The 22,735-nt window shown below is 42.7% G+C and overlaps 1 protein-coding gene across 4 annotated transcripts in view; it reads left to right on the top strand.

Moving 5' to 3' along the window:
• GRM1 (glutamate metabotropic receptor 1) overlaps positions 1-22,735 on the top strand; it is a 231,509-nt gene that overhangs the window by 143,780 nt on the left and 64,994 nt on the right. For all 4 annotated transcript variants that reach the window (XM_060753514.2, XM_060753515.2, XM_060753513.2 and 1 more), the window contains exon 4: positions 12,065-12,300. In XM_060753514.2, coding sequence (XP_060609497.2) covers positions 12,065-12,300 — 236 coding nt within the window. The remainder of the gene's footprint in view (positions 1-12,064; positions 12,301-22,735) is intronic.

The raw sequence follows: 22,735 nt of genomic DNA, 5'->3' as shown, positions 1-22,735 counted from the left end.
CATTTTAATAAAATACATGAATAATCAAATCCACAAAAGTCAAAACTGCAATCTATGATTTTGAAGTTGAATTTTCTTCAAACCTGAGAAATTATTTAATCAGGGTTTAACTAGAGTCAGATTAGTCTTTTAATATGGAAAGCCTTTACCTCTTTTTATGTGCTGTCTGTCTTTGTTAATTGTATAATGGCATTGAATGTTTGCTGTATATGTGTAATGTAATCAGCTCTGAGTCCCCTCAGGAAGATAGGGCAGAATATAAATAAAGGTTGTTGTTGTTGCTGTTGTTGTTGTTGTTAGCCATAACTGAAGCCACTGAATGTCCTCCATTCAGAAATCTTATACTCCATTGACTTGGGGCCCTTGTATACTACACAATAATAAAAGTATGATTCCACTTTAAGTGCCATGGATCCATCTTTTGGGATCAACAATACAGAGAGGGAGCACCAAGGGACATACAAGACTTATTCCTAAGGCAGCAGCATGACTCAGATAAGCCTTCATACTTTTTGCCAGATATAGTAAAAGCTCCCTTTTCCATTTACTTTCCAAAACTGAATTTTTACTCCTAGCCCATCACTCACCCACACACACTCTGTTCCCATAAAAAAACAACAAAGAGAGTATATTTTCGCTAAGCCTTGGTCATCAAGGACAAAACAGCAGTTTGTGTAACACTGTCCCAATAAAAGGGGCAAGGGGTCATATGCAGGTAACTTGGAATAGAAAAGAATGACCATTAAATGACATATGCATGCAAAATATGCCTTGGCATTCACCACTGAGAGCACATGATTTGCAAGTGTAACTGCCACTTTTCTAAACTGCTAACAATGCTAACAATGTCAGCAATCCTCATGGTAACCACACCAAGAAGACACAGGTGTGATAGGCTGATAAAAATGTATTATGCAAATATATGCTGTGCATATGGCACTTAAAATTCCTGAGCACATATTTACAAAACAGGCTATCTGTCATAGTCAATGAGGTTGTAGCCTGTATTTTAATGGCTTATGGAAAAAATCTGAAGGATGTTTAAGCAAAAAAATGCTGCTCTGGAATATAAAACAAGGAAGAAATTTCACTCAAGCTTTTTAAGAAAAGAAAAATATTTCAGTTCCATTTTTCTTCATTGGTACATTCTTTAAAACCAGAAACACCTTGAGACATGAGATTACTAATCAATGTGACTTTTCTTCAGAGTAGTGTCCTACTTATATTTAATAGTAGCCAAGGATGCAAATGTAGGCACACCATCAATTTTTAAGTCGTATCTGGGCCAACGGAGCCATAGGCACTAACACTGCAATATGTTAAGTGTGGTTATTCAAAAGTTCATAAATCCTGCTAAAATATAATAACTCACTTTTGTCGGAGCTGTGCAACCAAGAAAACAAAGACTGCATACATTCTCCTGAAAACAGCCAGCTGATATTTCCATTCTTATCCTATGAACAATTTCCAGTGTGATAATTAAAGATAGGAACTTTGTCATAATCCCTCCACATAGTAAAAATGGTTTTTTGGGAGGCGGGAGGGAAGGGGGGAGAATATCAGCCAGTTGTTTCCAATTCAACAGACTTCTGTTGCTTACTGATGGTACTGTACAGGAAGTGAGCCGTGGCAGTTAAAATGGTGGCAAACTGCATTAATTCTACAGTGTAGATGCACTGCTCTTTTTTCTAGGTAAAAAACTACACTTTCAGGATTTTTTTTACCCCTAGTATAAATCCAAGAAATCTCTATGTCTAGTAAGACACACACACTCCCATCAGAAAAGGGAACACTGACAAGTAACTAGTGGACATTAAGTTCACGGAAATTTGCAATACCCAGCCACAAACTGAGTACTTGTGTTGCGAGAGCTCTTGCCTGTTTTGACCAATCTAAAAAGATTTCTTAATAAGAACTGTTTTTACACAATCCAAGCATTTGGTCTCTAACTTTCTGGTATACCTAACTTTCTGGAATTTCTTATATATACATGTAAGGTACATGTTTGGTCATGCCTACTAATATATTTGGAATGTAGTTTTCCCAAGCACTGGTTTAACTTTGTGAATCTAACCATCTTGAAAACTAAGTTGCTTCTTGCACTCTGTGTTCCATCAGAGTAAAACAGATAATCACATATCATCATTTTCCCCAATCATTCCTATGTGCCTTATAGCTGAACTGAAATGGTGACAGAATATTTACATTTGCAACACAGTCATTATTTTTATATACATTTTCTGTGATATATAAACTTCTGAATTCAGGCTGTTTCTTATATTAAAAATTACAAAATTCTGCCAAGTCTGTTGGTTCACTACAAAATTTTCAAAACAAACTACAGAGTATTAAAATCATAAAGTCCAGTAAGAAATCTTTATTTTGACATTGAAACATAGGATAGCAATCTTGAACCTATGTTGTGCATGATCCAGCTTTAACTAAAGGGAATCTGGTTATATTATAGTTGTGGTAGTAGCAGCATTGTTTAGACTGGGACATAAAATAATCTATAAAAGTTTCCTTAGGTTGGATCTAAATCAGTTTTCATATCACACGGTGAGCTAACAATATTTAACACGTCATTTATATCAATCCTCACTTGCATGGCCAGTGATGAGAAAAGATGCCATTTGTGGTCCAAAATATTTGAAAACCAGGATGCTATGGAAAGCTGTCTTAGATTATTTGGGAACATAAGTGTTTTAGATCATTTGGGAAAATTCATGTCTGTTGATGCTTGCAATATAAAATGTTCTAGACAGATACAGACATATTCCCTGTTGTAAGATGTGTAAGTTCAAAATACATGTCAAGCTCATATTCCCATGCCAAAGGCAATGTGCAGGCATTGCACAAGGCATATTATGTGTAAATCATTGATGCTTCCTTTGCTGTTGGTTCACTGTAATGCGTAAAGTTTCTTTATGCAGGGCCAGAAAATTACCCTTGTACGAGTATGAGAATTATCCACAAAGTAAGGTTACATGATTTTTTAAGATACAAAGAATGAATATATTTTAATAAAACTTACATGGATTGTGTCATAGGTATTACATTATTTTTCCACATAATCACCATTCAGTTCAATACATTTTGTCATCTGTGGGACAAGTTTTTGATGCCTGTGTCATAGAAGATTCCCTCCACCTTTTTCAGCCAGTTTGTCAGTTCGATTTTCACCTTGTCATAGTTGGAAAAGTGTTTTCCACCAAGGTGTTCCTTCAATTTAGTGAACAGATGACAGTCACTGAGTGTGAGATCAGGGCTATGAGAGGGGTGGCCTAAAACATCCCAACCGAATAAAGCCAACAACTCTTATGTTGCATAAGCGGTGTATGGACAAGCATTGTCATGAAGGAAACAGACTCCTGCCAACAGCAAACTATGATGTTTGTTTTGGATGGTTCTGTGAAGTTTCTTCATGATCTCACAATATATTCCATTCTGTCACGATGCCAGGGCTCTACCAGTATTCAGGCAGAGTTGAATCAAGCAAACATCCAGTTTGTATCAAACAGTTCAATTAAAGCAGCACTTACTGTCTGGCTCTTTTAATAGTCCAAAATATAAAACATAAAGATATCACTCAGCCACAGATTATATAACACAAACTGATAACAAACACTACACTGTAGTCAAAGGGCCCAGTCCAGTGGTCAAATGCCGAGAGTTCAATGAGCAAAGTCCAGGAATCAAGGGTCTATACCGTAGTCAAAAACCAGTCCAAAGATTCAACGTTCCAGGGTTCCAAGAGTTCAGGAGACACTGAAAATCCAGAAACCTGGGGAAAAACCAGCAGCATCTTCCACCAAGATAAGACAAATACTTTTCTCCCAAATATCAGCACCAAGGTTAGCTCCTTAAATCCAGTAATACCCATCTGCAACCTATCCCTTGCATGCCTCTACCCTTATTTGCTTTTACCTGTAAACTGTTACTTACAAATTATTCAGCCCTTTAGATCTAAGACTTACATTAACCCGTCCATCACCAACTGCTAGGTCTGCCACCACCAGCCCCCATCAACTATGGGACATGATACATGACACATACCCATTTTGTCACATGCTGTCTTGACATTATGTCCTCTCCATAAACTGAAACAATTTTGCAATGAATCACAGAGGCGTTCATGCCCTTAGCATTTAGGTAGTTTATTACAGTGTGAACTTCGCACTTGGAGGGAAATGGAATGAAGATGCTCATCTCTATCCTTCATCACAATGCTAGTCGATGCGGTACTGATGACTGGCACTGCTTGCTCACTTCCGCTGGCTTCCTGTTACACAGCAGTGATACCAACTTCCCCTGAAAAAATTCTCTGCGAGAGCTATGTGTCTTGTAACCTTACTTTCCAGATAACCCTCTTATTAATGAATTACCTCAAAAGTATTGCAAAATGGTTGTGAAACAATTTAGTTTCATTTTAAAGCTTATTTTCAAGTTTGTTACACACAGAGTACTATGAAGGGCACAACTGAGACTAGTTCTACACAGATACCTATGAGGGTAAGAACCAGCATGAATAATGCTGGTTGCTACCTGATAGGGATGCGCTGAGACTCCTCCTAAGGTTTTTTGTCAGTTAAATGACATGGAACAGGAAGAAAAAATCAGTAAATTGGTATGTGCATTTTTCCTCAATTTTGAAGGCAAAATTAGGGTGGGACAGGGCAGAAAGGGACAGCCATCCCACTTCCCTGTGCTGCCTGAACCTGGGGAGTGCAGACTGGTTGTTCGGCCACCTTCCCCTGATTCCACATAGCATTGGCTGACTGCATTGGGAAGCCCGAATCCTGGTGTGTGTGTTTTTAATACAAGGTGTAGCTGCATTGTGACTTTCCCTGAGTTAAATTGAAATAGTCGCAGGCTGATTGAACACTGCCAACTTAAATAATCAGTAGATGCACCCTGAGAGTACAGCTTTCCTGTTATAACTTCAACTTGCAAGTCCCCAGTATCTGTTTCTTTGTTATTGTGAAGACACACGCCATGCTAGTATAGACAATGCTCAGCCACTGTTCATTCCTCTGAGGAAGGCACTCATCTTTCTGTAGCCAGCAGTGTTTTCAAAAGATGTCAGATGATAGCAACCGAGCAATATAGTCTGTGAGTTTATATTCAGAGATAGCAACATTCGATAGGATAGGAGCCCTTTTCCTCCAATCTAAAAGAGTGAGGGCACAAGGACTGCCTCCAGTAAGGAGTAAAGAGGGGCCCTTGAAAGTTGTGGGAAAGAGGAGAAACAAACTCATGTCAAATGGCATAGGTAGAGATGTACTTAGTTGTAAGATTCACACACCTGAAATTCTCATATCGTGCTAGTATATTCACAATATTTATCCCCTTCAAGTCTAAATATGCAAGCTTAAGAGAATAGTTTTATGAGTGTCATGGCCAAAGCCATGTATCATTGATTCTTTATTCTGTATTTTTCAGTATGTATAATAAGCCATTTGACCACCAAAAACTCCTGAGCAGTGTGTAACAATAAGAACGCCTACGACATAAAACACTTATCAATCGTGTAAATAAATATGTGGCTAATTTTCAGTGAATGAATGCTTGTTTACATTTTTTTTAAAGTTCTACGTCTGGAACTACACCATTTTATTAAAATTAATATGTGAAAGGAAGGATCACAGCGAGTCAGGGTAGGGGTTAACCTATTTACTGCTGTGCCAATTTCCCAGATAAACCCAGCAGTAGCAGCCCACCACAGCAATTTCCTATGAGGAAAAATATGTAGGTACTATGCATTTTGATTAAAAGGGCAAACACCTTCTGGCTGGGGAGAAAATAAAGATGGAGGTTTGTTTGTGAGAAGAATAGGTTAAGTCTCTGTTTGCTATTGATGTGGCACCAGCACAAACTGGATCTCCTGTAATTTTTAAAAAATCTAAAAAAAAAAAAACCTTTACAGAACATGTGGTTTGGTCCCAATAGTATAGTAGGAATTTTTAAAGTGAAGTCAGACATCATAACTGTATCCATAGCTGTGCCCCCAGAAGGGAGTCCCAAAATGTAGATAGCCATTTTTATCAGGGACATAAGGAATATTCATAAACATTATTGTCTTCAGTGAGGAATGGCATCTTGACATTCGAAGACAAGCCATCAAGAAAACAGCAAAGAGCTATTCGCTTTTTCACATTTTGGGATGCTCTCTTGAAAAACTGAGGTTTATAGAAAGCCTTACACATCAGCCCTGGCTCAATTATGCCTCTTTATGCCCTTTGGATATGAAGCTCTGGAGTTGCTTGCCTGTTGAATCATGTGCATTGCAGCCACCACCTTGCCAATTTGAGCCTTCCTGAAGTTATTCTACCAAAAAGGAAGTTTTGATTCTGTACTTAGTGTTGGCTTAGAAGAGGTAGTCAGAGAGTCAACTGTTTCACCCTGAATATCATAGAAAGCTTGCACAAATAACAGAAAAATTGAAGAAGACTGATGAAAAACCAATCCTTGTTTGCTAGTGTCCCCCCCCCCCCCCCCAACAGTCATCACCTGGAAAACCCAGAGTCTCCAAGTCATGGCTTAGGAGAGGGCAGCCTACATTCTGATTCAGGTAGATTTATTTATTTATTTATTTATTTACAGTATCTATGTTCCGCCCTTCTCAACCCACAGGGAGCTCTGGGTATATTACAATGCACATATACATGATAAACTTTCAATGGCATAGACATGCCACATATATAGACAGACATAGAGGCAATTTAACATTCCAGCTTTCCAGCTTCATGAGGATATGCTCGATTCTGGCCACAGGGGGAGCTGCAGCTTCACCGTCCACTTATGACACAGAGTCCTTGGTGGAGTACTTCCTCATTCTTATGCACATTGCTGGAAGGTTTTACGGTGTCATAAATTAGTTAAACTGCAATCAGCAGGAAGAAATAAAAAAACTGACTGCAGCACAGTAGTAAACCGATGAAGGAAATTCCATTCAGGTCTCCTTTTTACTACATGAAATGATGCTAGTGAGTACTTGAGGAAGACCCAAAACAAGGGAGTAATCCTTATGTTTGGCACATTTATGAAAAAGAGGTTTTGGGTTTTGCTTGTAAAAGTATATATTTGTTGTGATGGTTGTGCAACACAAGGCATTCAAATAAGTGCAGCTTGTCAAGAACTGGCAGCCAACACCACCCCCGCCCCCTCCAATTGTGGCAAACACAGCATGAAATAGCAATGAAAACAGTTGGTTGTCTCTTTTTTATGACAGCAAGGAGTACAAATGCTGGTTCTCCACCCACATGCATGGTCTCTTCCAAACAACCTCTCTGCCTTCACACTTTCACTGCCCTCATAGAGCATCAGTGCTCTGCATTGTTGCAAAAGTTGTCAGATTCTCATCAGAACTACAAGTTTGCACTGTGAAGAAAAACACTGTGGGTTGATTTTGAATGTGAATTTGTGGGGCTTGTGTTATTATTTTTATTTGTTGACAAATTTTTCATAGCCATATTGGGGCTGAATGTTTAGAATTCATTTATTCAGAGGGTACCAGGCTGATTTTATTAATTTGTTGGACAAAAGGAAATAGACTTGACTGTCATTATCCGATCCCATCTTTCCTGGAAGGAAGCTTCAGCGACAATAATGGGAGTCTTTCCTGCATAGACATTTATAGGAATGGGCTGGTTATGATTGTAACCATATATCACTTGGAAGCAGGTTTTTCAGAAGATGACATTCTCTCACAGAACCCCTTTTGGGTTTTAGGATCTTCAGCCCTTCTATCTGTTATATAATTATAAGAAGTATATTTTGGTGAGAATATGAACAACAGCATATTTGGTAGCTTCTCCCAAATGCTACAACTCCCAGTCAAGCCAAATAAGGCCCCATATACGCCACCATATATAGCAGTTTTATAATGCAGTTTAATTGTATTGAACTGCATTATATGGTAGTGTAGACTCACATAATCCAATTCAAAGCAGATAATCTGGAATCAGATACTGGGATATAGGACACTGTAGATCAAACCTAAAAATCTGGAAACTAAGGTTGAAATCCTTGCTCAGCCCTGGAAATCCAGTAAGCTTTAGAGGAAAGCCAAGGAAAATCTCCTTCTGAAAAAATATTGCCAAGAAAATAACATCATAGGTTTATCTTGGTGCGGCCATAAATAAAAAATGAATTGAGACTACACAATAACAGACTATAGGTCTGCGAAGGAAAACCATATTTCTGACCAGAAAAGAGATTTGAACTGATCAGTTTCTTGCCTGAAAATTTTATTGTTGATGAGAAAGAAAGAAAAAACAGGTAGTACAAGTGAAAATGGGCATGATCATAAATAAAGATGGCAGGGACTTAACAGAAGCTGAAGAGATCAAGAGAAGGTGGTGAGACTATACAGAAGATAATAATACTATCGAGGGTAGCTTTGACGATGTAGTGAGTGAATTAGAACCAGACATCCTGAGGAGTGAGGTTGAATGGGCCTTAAGAAGCATTGCTAATGATAAGGCAGCAGGAGATGACAGGATCCCAGCTGAACTGTTTAAAATCTTAAAAGATAATGCTGCTAATGTAATGCTTGTCATATGCCAGCAAATATGGAAAACACAAGAATGGCCATCAGATTGGGAAAAAAACCACTTATATTCCTATACCAAAAAAGGGGGACACTAAAGAATGCTCAAACTTCCGTACAGTGGCACTTATTTCACATGCCAGTAAGGTAAAGCTTAAGGTCCTGCAAGATAGACTCCAGTAATAAATGGAATGAGAGCTGTATTGTCGAAGGCTTTCATGGCTGGAATCACTCAGTTCTTGTGGGTTTTTTCGGGCTATATGGCCATGTTCTAGAGGCATTTCTCCTGACGTTTCGCCTGCATCTATGGCAAGCATCCTCAGAGGTGAGGTCTGCTGGAGCTGGGAAAAAAGGGGTTTATATATCTGTGGAATGACCAGGGTGAGACAAAGGGCTTTTGTAAGTTGGGCTAGGTGTGAATCTTTCAACTGACCACCTTGATTAGCATACAATGGGCTGACTGTGCCTGGAGCAAACTCTTCTTGAAAGGTGATTAGATGTCCCTGCCTGTTTTTCTCTCTGCTGTTTTTGCTGTTGCAATTTTAGAATTTTTTAATACTGGTAGCCAGATTTTGTTCATTTTCATGGTTTCTTCCTTTCTGTTGAAATTGTCCACATGTTTGTGGATTTCAATGGCTCCTCTGTGTAGTCTGACATGGTGGTTGTGAGAGTGGTCCAGCATTTTTGTGTTCTCAAATAAAATGCTGTGTCCAGGTTGGTTCATCAGGTGCTCTGCTATGGCTGATTTTTCTGGTTGGAGTAGTCTGCAGTGCCTTTCATGTTCCTGGATTCTTGTTTGGGCGCTGCGTTTGGTGGTCCCTATGTAGACTTGTCCACATAGTCTACATAGGATAGTCTCTGCATAGTGTCTACATAGGATAGTCTCTACATAGTCTCTGAGGATGCTTGCCATAGATGCAGGCGAAACATCAGGAGAAATGCCTCTAGAACATGGCCATATAGCCCGAAAAAACCCACAAGAACTGAGGAATGAGAGCTGTCAGATTGTACAACCTGAGTTTCAAAAAGGGAGAAGAACAAGAGACAACATTGCTAACATCTGCTGGATAATGGAGAAAGGCAGGGAGTTTCAGAAAAAAAAATCTATTTCTTTTTTATTGACTATTCTAAAGACTTTGACTGTGTGGATCATAATAAATTGTGGCAAGTTCTTGGTGGTACGGGGACCTAAAGTCACCTTGTTTGTCTCCTGAGGAATCTGTATAATGACCAAGTAGCAACAGTAAGAACAGACCACAGAAAAACAGACTGATTCAAGAATAGGAAAGAAGTATAGCGGGGCTGTATATTCTCACCCTACGAATTCAACTTGCATGCAGAACACATTATGCGACATGTGGAGCTTGATGAATCCAAGACTGGAGTTAAAATTGCTTGATTAACAATCTGAGATATACAGATTATAACACTCTGATGGCTGAAAGCAAGGAGGAGCAGAGGAGCCTTCTAACCAAGGTAAAAGAAGAAAGCACAAAAGCTGGGTTGCAGTTAAACATCAAAAAACCAAGATGATGGCAACCAGACTGATTGATAACTGGCAAATAAAAGAAGAAAACGTGGAGGCAGTGACAGACTTTGTACTTCTAGGTGCAAAGATTACTTCAGATGCAGACTGCAGCCAGGAAATCAGAAGACAATCAGAGAACAATGACTAATCTCGATAAAATGGTGAAGAATAGAGACATCACACTGGCAACGAAGATCCACATAGTTAAGGCAATGGTATTCCCCATAGTAAGCTACAGATGTGAGAGCTGGACCATAAGGAAGACTGAGTAAAGGAAGATAGATGCTTTTGAACTGTGGTGTTAGAGGAAATTTCTAAGAGTTCCTTGGACTGCGAGAAGATCCAACCAGTCCATAGTTCAGGAAATAAATCCTGACTGCTCATTGGAGGGAAGGATATTAGAGGCAAAGATGAAGTACTTTGGCCATGTAATGAGAAGACAGGAAAGCTTAGAGAAGACAATGATGCTGGGGGAAATTAAAGAAAAAAAGGAAGAGAGGCTGACCAAGGGCAAAGTGGGTGGATGGTATCATTGAAGTGACTGGCTTAACCTTGAAGGAGCTGGGGGTGGTGATGGCCAACAAGAAGCTCTGATGTGGACTGGCCATGAAGTCATGGAGAGTTGGAAACAACTGAATGAATAAACAACGACACAAGTGAGCAAATTGCCACTATAGCTACCTCAGTGAAATGATACAACATCCCTGATGTTTTCAAGTATAGATTTCTTTTTATGCTTGATTTGTGTACCATCCCATGCAATTAAACTCATGTACACTTTATCTTCTAGGTGTTTTCCACAGTCCTTGGGATTAGTCCAGGTCAGATGTAAATTCTTTGCAAAAGTCTCATTGATTTCTGGAGCACTCGTTGCTTCTGTGAGAAGAAGGTGGCAGATTAAGCTCTTTTTGTGGCTGAAAGAGCTGCTGGTATCATTCCAGATGGAAGCAGCTGCTTCTTAGATGCCAACATAATCTGTTTCTCTGGTGACATAACCATGCATATTAAAAATTAAATGCAGACTGACTTACATTTGCACTTAAATTAAACTTCAGCTATTGCTCTTTAGGGATGGCAGAATGAATGGGAGAAAGCTACTAAACTCTGGTCCTAAGAGTTCACAAGCTAATCTTTGCAAAACCAGAAATGCTATGCCCCAAAACTTCAAATAGGCATTCATCATAAAATTTATACATACAAATACAAGCTTTTGCCCAGGGGTGTTACTATGGGAAGGGGATACAAAATTAGAACATTGCCCCCTAAATAAGACTTCCCTCGTAACATTTTCCTTCAGGCCTCAAATTTTCAGTATTGACATAAATTAAAACTTCAAGTTGAGCATTAGAAATACAGTTTAGGAATCCAAAGATAAGAGGCAGCAAAATAATCACAAACACAGAAGTCTAATACAAACACAGAATTCTAATCTGGGTGGGGGCAATGCCCATTTTGCCTTCCTTCATATATACATTGCTATGCCCTTGATTTTACTTTAGTTGGGTTCTTTTTTGTTTTTTGAACATCTGTCCTACCTCTCGAGGTACATCTATACTGTAGAAATAATGTAGTTTGGCACAACTTGAATTGGCCTTGTTAACCGCCTCAAGTCGCCGGAAGTCTGAGAGGAGCGGTATACAAATACTGGTAATAAATAAATAAATAAATAAATAAATAAATAAATAAATAAATAATAAACAACACCTGCTGGCAATACTAAATGGAGGAGAAAGAAACAAATCTGAATATATTTGTTGCTTCTCTTCCTTCAGCAGTTTTAGATTCTGTATAATATTTAACATACTGGAGCGGAGAGAGGGGATTAATAAATGTCAAGTGATATATGTGAATAGAATGATTTTGGAGAAAACATTTTTGTGTGTTTTTTTCTTATGTGTCATATTGAAATCTCCATTTAATTAACTGAAAGGTACTAGTTTCTATATAGGATCTTGGTGTCTAATAGTTTTTGTTTTATTTTTCAGTGATGGCTGGGCAGATAGAGATGAAGTTATTGAAGGCTATGAAGCTGAAGCAAATGGGGGTATCACCATCAAGCTTCAGTCTCCTGAGGTCTTGTCATTTGATGACTACTTCTTGAAGATACGGTTGGATACCAACACAAGAAATCCCTGGTTCCCAGAATTTTGGCAGCATAGATTCCAGTGTCGTCTTCCAGGACACCCCCTCGAGAACCCTAACTTTCAAAAGAACTGTACTGGTAACTAATGAAATATTTTGTTTTCTTGTTTGTAACAAATCTGAGCTAGGTTTTGCCACATCCATTGTCAATCACCATTTTTCCTAACCTACCCCTACATTGTGCATGCTAATAGAAAACTTGTATGAAGCCAGGGAATAAACCCAACCATCTAATAATATGTTTGTGAACAAACATTGAGCAAATTTACCTGAATTAATGAACGCCAGTTTTCACATTCCAGGGGCTAACACTGAAAGATGCAGTGCCACAATTACTGCTGTGTTTAGATGTCCTCTGTCTTGCTTAACAAATTCTTAATTGGTTTTTCTCTCCTGCTGGGGTGAAGCAGAAGTTTTTGTTTGAGTTTGAAATAAATGTGCAGGTGGTAACACACCAGAATAGAGAAGAAATTTGGCTTGATTGCTAAGAAAGCTTCAGGCATCTTTTCAGAATTGCCTGTGGGCATCTCACATGCTGTTTGTGTGTACATCATTAATGCCATTTGAAAGCATTTAAAAATCGAATGAACAGCACTACCATTGTAGACTTTTACTTCAACACCATAGACGTGCATACTACTGCTGGTGCCCTATGGGAAACTATCATAAGGACTCTTTGGGGAAGTTTTATGTAACTTTTAATCATAGCCAACTTGCCTGGAAAGTTGGAAAGGTTGATCAGAGTGTGTCGAAGACAAAATCAGAATGCAGATACTATCCCTTCAAAAGGGGGATGGGGAGGAGGACATTTTGGTAGTTTGGTCAAGGCACAAGGGTGCCAGTTCTCATGTTCTGGCCTTTCATTTCCAATCCTCAAAGTGAAAAAGAGGAATATAATGGCAAGACAGCTCACTCCAAAGGTGTCTGTATAATTTTCAAGGTTATAACTTTGTTATATTTATTTTTACCCCATTTGTTCCTCAGGATTAAGACCCAAAATGACTCACAACTTTAAAACTGTATAATTAAAAACATATAAAATATAAGTATTTAACCAGAATCAAATAATTATGTTATATCATTAAATAAATAAATGCTGCTAAAAAGGGATTCACTAAAACCATGTCACATTTGTTAGACTTGCTGTTTTTTTTAATTTAAATACCATACTCTGTGCAATTGATGCTTCATGCTTAATGCCATCATGCCTGATAAATTTAGTAGAGCTGCCCCTTGTAATACCACCTACTACCTCTGACATTAGCAGGGATCATCCTTAAGCCTCTGGTTTTATTTATTTATTTATTTATTTATTTATTATTTGCATTTATTGACCGCCACTCTCAGCCCGAAGGCGACTCGTGGCGGTGTACAGAACACAGAACATAAAGACAACAGTTACAATAAATCAGAGTCATAACACACAACTTACTAACAACAAATAATTAAGCTAAAAATCCGCTTCGTCTTGTTTGGGTCATAATCCATCTCGTCGTCCTTAGTCCATTCCGGTGGTCATTCCAAAACATAGCACTTAACTGAAGGCCTTTCCAAAGAGCCAGGTTTTCAGGCCCTTACGGAAGGCCATGAGGGAGGGCGCCTGTCTAATTTCCGCAGGGAGGGAGTTCCACAGCCGGGGGGCCACCACCGAGAAGGCCCGTTCTCTAGTCCCCGCCAAGCGTGCCTGTGAGGCAGGCGGGACCGAAAGAAAGGCCTCCCCGGATGATCTCAAGGTCCTCGTGGGCTGATAGGCCGAGATGCGGTACTCAAGGTATTTTGGGCCGGAACCGTTTAGGGCTTTGTAGGTTAGCACCAGCACCTTGAATTGGGCCCGGTAGCTAATCGGCAGCCAGTGGAGCTGGGACAGCAAGGGCGTTGTGCGCTCCCTGCGTCCCGCTCCGGTTAACAACATGGCTGCCGCGCGCTGGACTAGCTGAAGCTTCCGGACCGTCTTCAAGGGCAGCCCCACGTAGAGAGCGTTGCAGTAGTCGAGGCGGGATGTGACCAAAGCGTGTACCACCGTGGCCAAGTCAGACTTCCCAAGATACGGGCGCAGCTGGCGCACGAGCCGAAGCTGTGCAAATGCTCCCCTGGTCACCGCCGAAACCTGGGGATCCAGGCTCAGCGATGAGTCCAGGGTCACACCCAAGCTGCGAACCTGCGCCTTCAAGGGGAGTGCGACCCCGTCCAGCACAGGCTGTAACCCTATACCCTGTTCGGCCTTGCGACTGACCAGGAGTACCTCTGTCTTGTCTGGATTTAATTTCAGTTTGTTCGCCCTCATCCAGACCGTCACAGCGGCCAAGCACCGGTTCAGGACTTCGACAGCCTCCTTAGTAGCAGGTGGAAAGGAGTGACAGAGTTGGACGTCATCTGCGTACAGGTGACACCGCACCCCGAAACTCCGGATGATCTCACCCAGCGGCTTCATGTAGATGTTAAACAGCATGGGGGACAGTATGGAGCCCTGAGGAACACCACAGGTCAAAGGCTGTGGTGTTGAACAGGAGTCCCCCAATGACACCTTCTGGGTACGACCCTCCAGAAATGACTGGAGCCACCGCAAAGCGGTGCCCCCAAGACCCATCTCCGCAAGGCGTCCCAGAAGAATACCGTGGTCGACGGTATCGAAGGCCGCTGAGAGGTCCAGAAGCACCAACAGGGACACACTCCCCCTGTCTAGCTCCCGGCGCAGATCATCCACTAAGGCGACCAAGACCGTCTCGGTACCATGTCCCGGTCTGAAGCCAGACTGTGCCGGATCCAGATAATCCGTGTCTCTCAAGAATACCTGGAGTTGTGAGGCCACCACGCTTTCCATGACTTTGCCCAAAAAGGGAAGATTGGAAACAGGCCGAAAGTTGTCAAATTTAGTGGGGTCCAGTGATGGTTTCTTCAACAGCGGCTTTATAATAGCCTGTTTTAGGCTCGCTGGAATCGTGCCTTCCCGAAGGGAGGCATTAACCACCACCGTTACCCACTCAGCCAATCCCCCTCTGGCCTCTTTCAGAAGCCAGGATGGGCAGGGGTCTAGGATGGACGTGGTGGGCCTCATTCCTCCAAGTATCTTGTCCACATCCTCGGGTTTCACAAGCTGAAAAGAATCCATCAAAATAGGACAAGCAGGTGCTTGTGTCACATCCACAGAGACTGCATTTAATGTGGCGTCCAGCCCAGAACGGATCAAAGCGACTTTGTCTGCGAAGAACCGAGCAAATGCTTCACAGCGCGTGTCCGAGTTGTCAGGGCTCCCACCTGAGGTAGGGGGAGTTAAAAGGCCTCTGACAATCCGAAACAACTCTGCCGGACGGTTTTTTGCAGACGCAATAGTAGCCGCAAAGAAAGTTTTCTTTGCAGCTTTTATTGCCGCGGCATATGCCCTTAAGAAGGACACAAACCGTGCTCGATTTGGCTCGCTTGGATCCGAGCGCCACATGCTCTCTAGTTCCCTCTTCCTTCGCTTCATCGCTGCCAGCTCCTCAGTGAACCAAGGAGCTGGTTTAGCTCGGTTACTTGAGAGGGGACGTTCCGGAGCGATCCTGTCAATTGCCCTGGTCATCTCCCCATTCCAGAGAGCGACCAAGGCCTCGACATGGTCACCTACCGAGGTGGCGGGAAAATCCCCAAGAGCCGTCAGGAATCCGTTCGGATCCATAAGCCTCCTGGGGCGGACCATCTTAATGGGTCCTCCACCTTTGCGGAGGTTAGGGGGCGCAGTGAGCCTAAATCTGATCAGGAAGTGGTCGGTCCATGGCAACGGAGAGATGGACAACTCCTCCACACCGCCACCTTGCTCCCATCCCTGGCAGAAAACCAAGTCCAATGTGTGTCCAGCACAGTGGGTGGGGCCAGTTATTTGTTGGGACAGCCCCATGGTTGCCATGGCAGACATGAAGTCCTGAGCCGCTCCTGAGAGGGCCGTCTCGGCATGGATGTTGAAGTCCCCCAGCACAAGAAGCCGTTGGGACTCCACCACCAGGCTCGAGACCACCCCCGCTAGCTCAGGCAGGGAGACTGTAGCGCAGCGAGGTGGACGGTACACTACAAGAATCCCTATTCTGTCCCGGTCACCCACCCTCAGGTGGACGCATTCGAAATTTGTGGTCTGCGGGATGGGGCTCCTGGTCAGATGGATGGAATCTCTGTAGACCACTGCGACCCCGCCTCCCCGTCCTCCGGCTCTTGGTTGGTGTTGCACGGAGAAACCTGGAGGACAGAGCTGGGAGAGGTTTACGCCCCCCGCTTCATCCAACCAGGTCTCCGTGATGCACGCCAGATCTGCCCGCTCCTCCAGGATTAAATCCTGGATCCAAGATGTTTTTCCATTGACAGACCTGGCGTTCAACAACACCACCTTCAAGCCAGAGGGCCCGCTCACCTGGTTACACCAATTTACCTTAGGAGACCGGTTGGGGGTTGTTAATATGGATGAGCGGTCCGAATTAGGCCGAATTCGAGGTCTCCTTTTCCCGCATCTCCTCCTTCCCACCACGACCTCTATGGGGGCCCCTCGGCTCGTGGAACTCCTCCCCTCCTCCATGCCGCAATCTAATGCCAAGGTCTTACTTCCAGCTGTATTCGTTGTTTGACTTTCCGGTCTTAGCCAGTCTCCCTTCCTCCCCACTACCCCCCTCCCCACCTCATTTTTATTTATAGGGTCCCACCCACCTCCCCCCCTATCCGTCACACTATATAATAGTAATAGGGAAAACACACAGAGGGGGATGGGGGACCACATAGATAACAGCAGCACAAGGCGGTGTTGGGTGTTCTGGCCACACCACTAGAGTAGTTCGTAAAGTGCACAGTACAAGCTAGATCTAAAGTGCAATCGCTATAGTACCTAAAGTGCCATAGTTAAAGTGCAATAGCTAAGGTGCGGCACGGAGGGCTGGGAGGGGGCGAAAGTGCTAATGCGGTTGGCGGTCCGGCAGGCACCTTAAAGTGCTCTTATCATAAAGTGCTGTAACTCAACCAAATATGCCGGAATGTACAAGCTGGTATATGAGGACTGAGGTGATGATCAGTTCACTTAAAGCTAATTATGACCCAGATGGAGTCTCAAGACGGTCAACGTGAAGCGGATGGGGCTTCCGGGGATGGTAACTCGGCATGGGCCGGCTCGCCTAAAGGTCTACACAAGGCTAGCAAAAGGTCTACACAATGATCTGCACAGGAATTACACAGAGAGCTGCACAACGGAGGTCAACACAGTGTTAGGTCTGCACAGAAAGGCCCAAAAAGGTCAGCACAAGATGTCTTCAATGATAGCGCGTCAGCAGAGGAGGCCGTGGATCCGTCGCTCCACAACGACCCTGCGGGCAGTTGCCGTGGCCTGATGAAAATGGCGGCGGCAGTGGAGGCGGGTCCCAGCGGTGGCGACTCACCAGCCGGATGTAGTGGCCGCGGCCTAGTAGAGGCTGATGGCGGCAGCTCCGGCAGTGGCTGAGGCGGCCCGGCGACGGAAGCGGGCTTCTGCGGCGATGGTTGGTTAAACAGCAGATGGGCTCCTTCAGCAGCGTTCGGCCATGGGACGAAGCGGGGCCCCGTGGCTTGAAAAAGGCGGCGGCAGTGGAGGTGGGCTTCCACAATGATGACTCACCCACAGGCTGCAACGTCCGTGGCCTAGTGGAGGCCGGCGGCGGCAATCCCCGGCGGCGGTGGCCGCGGCCCGACGATGGAGGCGGGGGCTCCGCGGCGATGGCCCGGCGAAGCGGCAATGGCTCCTGCAGCAGCAGCCGGGGCCGCCCAGCAGCGTTCGGCACGGGCAGAGCGGGTGGAGCAGCGCGGCAACGCGGCGGCCGCCCGATGGCGGCGGCGGCTCCCCAGCGGCGGCGACTCCCCAGCCGAACGAGGTGGCCGCGGCCTAGCAGAAGCCGACGGCGGCAGCTCCGGAGGTGGCGGTCCGGCGGTGGAGGCGGGTCTCTGCGGCCTCAACAGCAGGCTGCGGCCCAGCGGTGGCGGTCCGGCCTCTCGGCAGCCGTCCAACCCAAGGACGGAGACCACGGCGGCCCCAACGGCGGGGGCCCCCCCAACGGCCCAGCGGAGGCCCGGGGCGAACCGCGCCCAGCGCTGAAAGATTGTCCGGCGCCCGACGCCCAACGGCCCAACGGCGGTGAGGCTGTAGTCCAAGCGTTCAAGGTGAGCTAGCCGCGATGCAATGGCGGCCGTCCCGGCTTTCCTCAGCTTTTATTCCGGCTTCCTGGGTCCCCTCCCGGCTTTAAACCCCTTTATCAGGGGCCTGAGATCCGGGGGTCTCTTTCCCCTTAGTCTGGGATGGATTGGTAAGGGGGAGGTTCAGGATTTTAGTCCTGGAATCTGAAGCCCTGGGGGAAAATCTTCTGATTTGGCAATCTATCTTATCATTAATTTGCTGAAGGGATTCTGCTATGGGAAGTGGATAGACTTGGAACCATTTCTGTTCCCTTGGTGGTTTGCTTCAATGAAGTCTTGGATGCTTGCCTTGGATTTTTGGTTAAGTTACATTTAAAACAGCAAAGTTAGAAGTGAAGGAGATAAAGAAGAAGGGGGATACAAGATTGAAACATGAACTGCTGATCTTCAAATGAACTAGGCAGCTTCTCTTCTACCAATTTTAATAATCTTCGTTTAGAAGGGGCTTTGCTTCACTTGGTTTAGAAGGGGCTTTTGCTTCACTTGTCAACCCCCTCTGGGGGTTAAGAAGGGTGGGGTAGAAATATTTGAAATAAATAAATGAAATAAATAAATGGTACAGTTAGTGAGGAAATAATTCAATTTCCTCATCATATATTGTGTGCTAGTTATTGCAAAGGGGGGTTGTGTATATATCTGGTCTTTAAGTTCTGTGCTTTTTGTGTTTGCCGGTGCACTAATATTGGGGCAACAGAATTGGATTTAGCTTTCATTGAAGAAATCCTGCCAAGAAAGTCTCACTATAGGTTCACTTTAAGCTAGAAACAAATGAAAGCACGTAACTATGACTATAGGACATTTGTGTGCAATGGAAAGCCATAGTTTTGACCAGGAAAAAATATTTTTTATTACAAGTTTTGAATTGGCCAGTTTCTTGGAAGCAATGTTTATTGCTGGGAATTTAAATAAGGATGTAGTTTGACTGGCTTATGAAAGTGACTTGCCCGAGGTAATTCAGACAATTTCCATATTTGTGAGCCAGTATTTGTGTAGTACGTAAGGGTTTGGGGAGTCTGGAGTTAGATTCCATGCTCACACATGGAAACTGACTGGATAACCTTGGACAAGGCACTTTCTCTCAGACTGTGAAGGTAAGAACATCTGAATAAATCTTGCCAAGAAAACCATATAATCAGCATAAATCAGAGACAGTCTACATAACAACAGTCCTCACTAATAGTTATTGGTACATAGGACTTGCAAGAAAATATTGCAGTGTGGAGTCCTTTGTGTTCTGGATTTTAGTCTTTCTATTCTTTTCTGCTTTCCATGGCCTAGTTTTCATGTGACTTTAACATAAAATAAAATCCGTGCTTCTACACACTTAAGAAACTGCAACAGATAGTGCCCTTCACATGATGCATCCTTCAGATGTGGGATAGAGGTCTCTTGGCGTTTCTAAAATGTGGGTTTTCCTTACAATTACTAAGCTGGTTGGCAACTAACTTATTCTTTAATTCCCCACGTAGAGACATGTAAAAATGTCCAATTTAACATGTGATGGGAATGCCCTCCTGCCTGTTTGTAAACAAAATGATGGTGCCACTATGGAGGGAGGAGTCAAGATAGGCAGTATTGATCCCTTTCTTCTGCCATTACTATTTTGGGACTGAGAAGGTATAGGAAACATTCAAAGATATTCAAAACATTCAGGAGAAAAACATAGCAATTAGCAAAGCATGCAAATTTTGCCCTTGTCCCTGAGCTTCCTCTTTCAACATTCCCCCCTCTTCCTGTGTTATCTTTCTTCTTATAAAAGTCCTTTCGAATTCTTGCCTACTATTTTCTCAATTGCCTCTCTGAAACTCCTGCCATGCTATCAGACTTGTTTTGCCTATCAAAAGGCTAGCAGAGAGACAGACATAAGAGAGCCAAAGCTTCATTTCCCCCCCCCCCTCCTGTTCTCAATTCTGCAAAGTAAAAAACAACCCCTCTATATATGCTGTTGTGAGTTTTTCAGTCTGTAAATTTAATTCCTGAGATAACAAAGACAAAAGTTTGTTTTTAAAAAAAGAAAAAAGAAAAGAAAATGTGGAGGGACAGTGGGAGGAAACTGTGTGATGACAAATAAAACAGATAGATCCTAAAGAACATGGGGAAGGAGAAGGGTGTTATGGGGGTAGGGAAATCATTAATTTAATTTCCAAATGAGGCTTTGCAAAGCTTAAGGTAAAACCAACTATTCCAAGCATTTGACATATCCCATGTGATGAAGTTCTTAGGCACATTTTCTCCCGACTCTCCTTACTTACTATTTTGGCTGAATAAGCCATGGCATACTTCCACTGAAGACTAGAGGGAATGATAGAATTTTCATTCATAATTTTGTTCTCATCCTTTTCAAATGGTATGTCAGTAGTTTATAGACTGAGAAGGTAGACCGTTCATATCACAAAGGGAAGCAGAAAAAAGTCAGTGTAAATGCAGATAACATCTGAGAATCATGATCTCTATTTTTTCTGCAAAAGTATCTGACAAAGCTGAGTTTAGTTTGAAATACAGTTATTAAATACTAATGCTAACCCTTTTTGGTAAGAAAGAATGACATACTTTCCTGCTTGGAGTGGGGAAACCACAAAGCATGGAAAAGCAAAGCCTGAAGAGCCCACAATATCCAGATCTTGGAAAGGTTTATCTTTTGCGGGGTAAATTCACCTGGTTTACTAACAACATATTTACTGTTTTATGTTACAGAACTTGTATCTTTGGTCTCCTTTAAGAGTTTGGCCATATACTGTGTCTTCATATTCAGATGCAAGCTTAACATTAAAACTCTTTGGTCAGTGTGGCTGCTGCGCCAGCCCATTCAGTAAATGAGGTTGTCTCTTTAAACATCTGAAATGATGCTTTGATGTGCAGTTTGTGTTTTACGTGTTATTTCTACTTTGGATCCTGTGTGTTTTACTGACACTCCTCTAGAGCCCAGTAGTGCTCTTTAAATCTCTTAAGTGGCTCCAGTGCCATGAACAAGAAAGATTGCTTTCTCCACAATGCAGTTGAATGTGGCAGTTTTGAAATGAGGATTGGCCTGTTTATTTGCACAGTGGCACAGTTTATTAAGCACCACTGGAACATTTCAATTTGCTGACCAAAGGTGAGGACAAAATGCAACTTGGGAAAGATTACAAGCCAGCACATATTGCATCTGAGATCAACGGTCTGGGGCTTGACCAAGCTGATCATCTTGAATAATGTGAATAGTTGCCTCAAAAAAAAAAAGGGGGAAGGAAGGAAGGAAGGAAGGAAGGAAGGAAGGAAGGAAGGAAGGAAGGAAGGAAGGAAGGAAGGAAGGAAGCAAGCAAGCAAGCAAGCAAGCAAGCAAGCAAGCAAGCAAGCCTTGGGAGCTAGAAATAATGAGCAATTACTCACAGGAGCCAAAACAGTTATTCTTTACAAAGGCAAGTTAGAGAAGGAGAAGAACAGCACTAACCCGAAGGCAGACCCTCAAACTCAGATGACTATTTGTCCTTTTGATTATTCATTTGTTTGTCTCATAGCTCAGAATAGAAGCTAGTCTGGTAGCTTAAGAATGGTATAAGTTACACATTGCCATTCCATATGGATCTAATCGTTATGCCATAGCATTTAGGGGAAGCTTGCTCCTTTAGTATTCAGCAATGATATTTAATGCAGTAATATAACTACAATATATTTAATGCGAGGAGATCTTGGCAACTACACTGTGTTTTGTGGAATAAGCAATGCAGACAGGGAACTAAAGGTTTCTTGATCTAAAACCTCCCTTCTAAATATACTATGAGCAAGACAGCTTGAAAAAAATAGTCATTTTTAATGTTTGCTATGTAGTAGTATTTCATATTTGACTGCCTCTGATTATTACAGATGAAGTTATTTAATGTAAAATATTACATTTTTGGCAGGTGACATGTTGTGTTTAACAGCTGACAACACCCAAGAATTCATATTGGGAGTCTTCTTGGCACCAAATCAGACAAAAAAAAATCCCCACTAAAATGTCTTATGAGCTAAATTTTCAAAGAGAAACTGTCACAATTAAAATTGGAAAGTCTGCTGAATGAATGTTTTGAAATAGCTGCTTCCACTTTAAAGCCTTGTTATAACTGTATAATAATTAAATGGAAAATGTCAGGAGAACATAAGTACAATGGGAACATATACAATTGTGGTTTTGTGCATATTTTGATGTTAATGCCAATATCTGACTCAGTGCTTCAGTACCATTTTTAAAAAATGCAGCCTGTAGGCTACAAACTGTTGTCAGCTTTTGAATTTAGTTTTATCTAAGGGTACGGTAGAATGAATACAGTTTGGCATCACTTTAATTGCCATGGCTCCATTCTATGGAATCCTGGATTTGT

Source organism: Anolis sagrei, chromosome 1 (assembly GCF_037176765.1).
Source record: "Anolis sagrei isolate rAnoSag1 chromosome 1, rAnoSag1.mat, whole genome shotgun sequence".
In the NCBI taxonomy this organism is placed as follows: Eukaryota; Metazoa; Chordata; class Lepidosauria; order Squamata; family Dactyloidae; genus Anolis; species Anolis sagrei.
The sequence above is the reverse complement of the archived record's forward strand: the minus strand, read 5'-3'. Positions and strand labels throughout refer to the sequence as shown.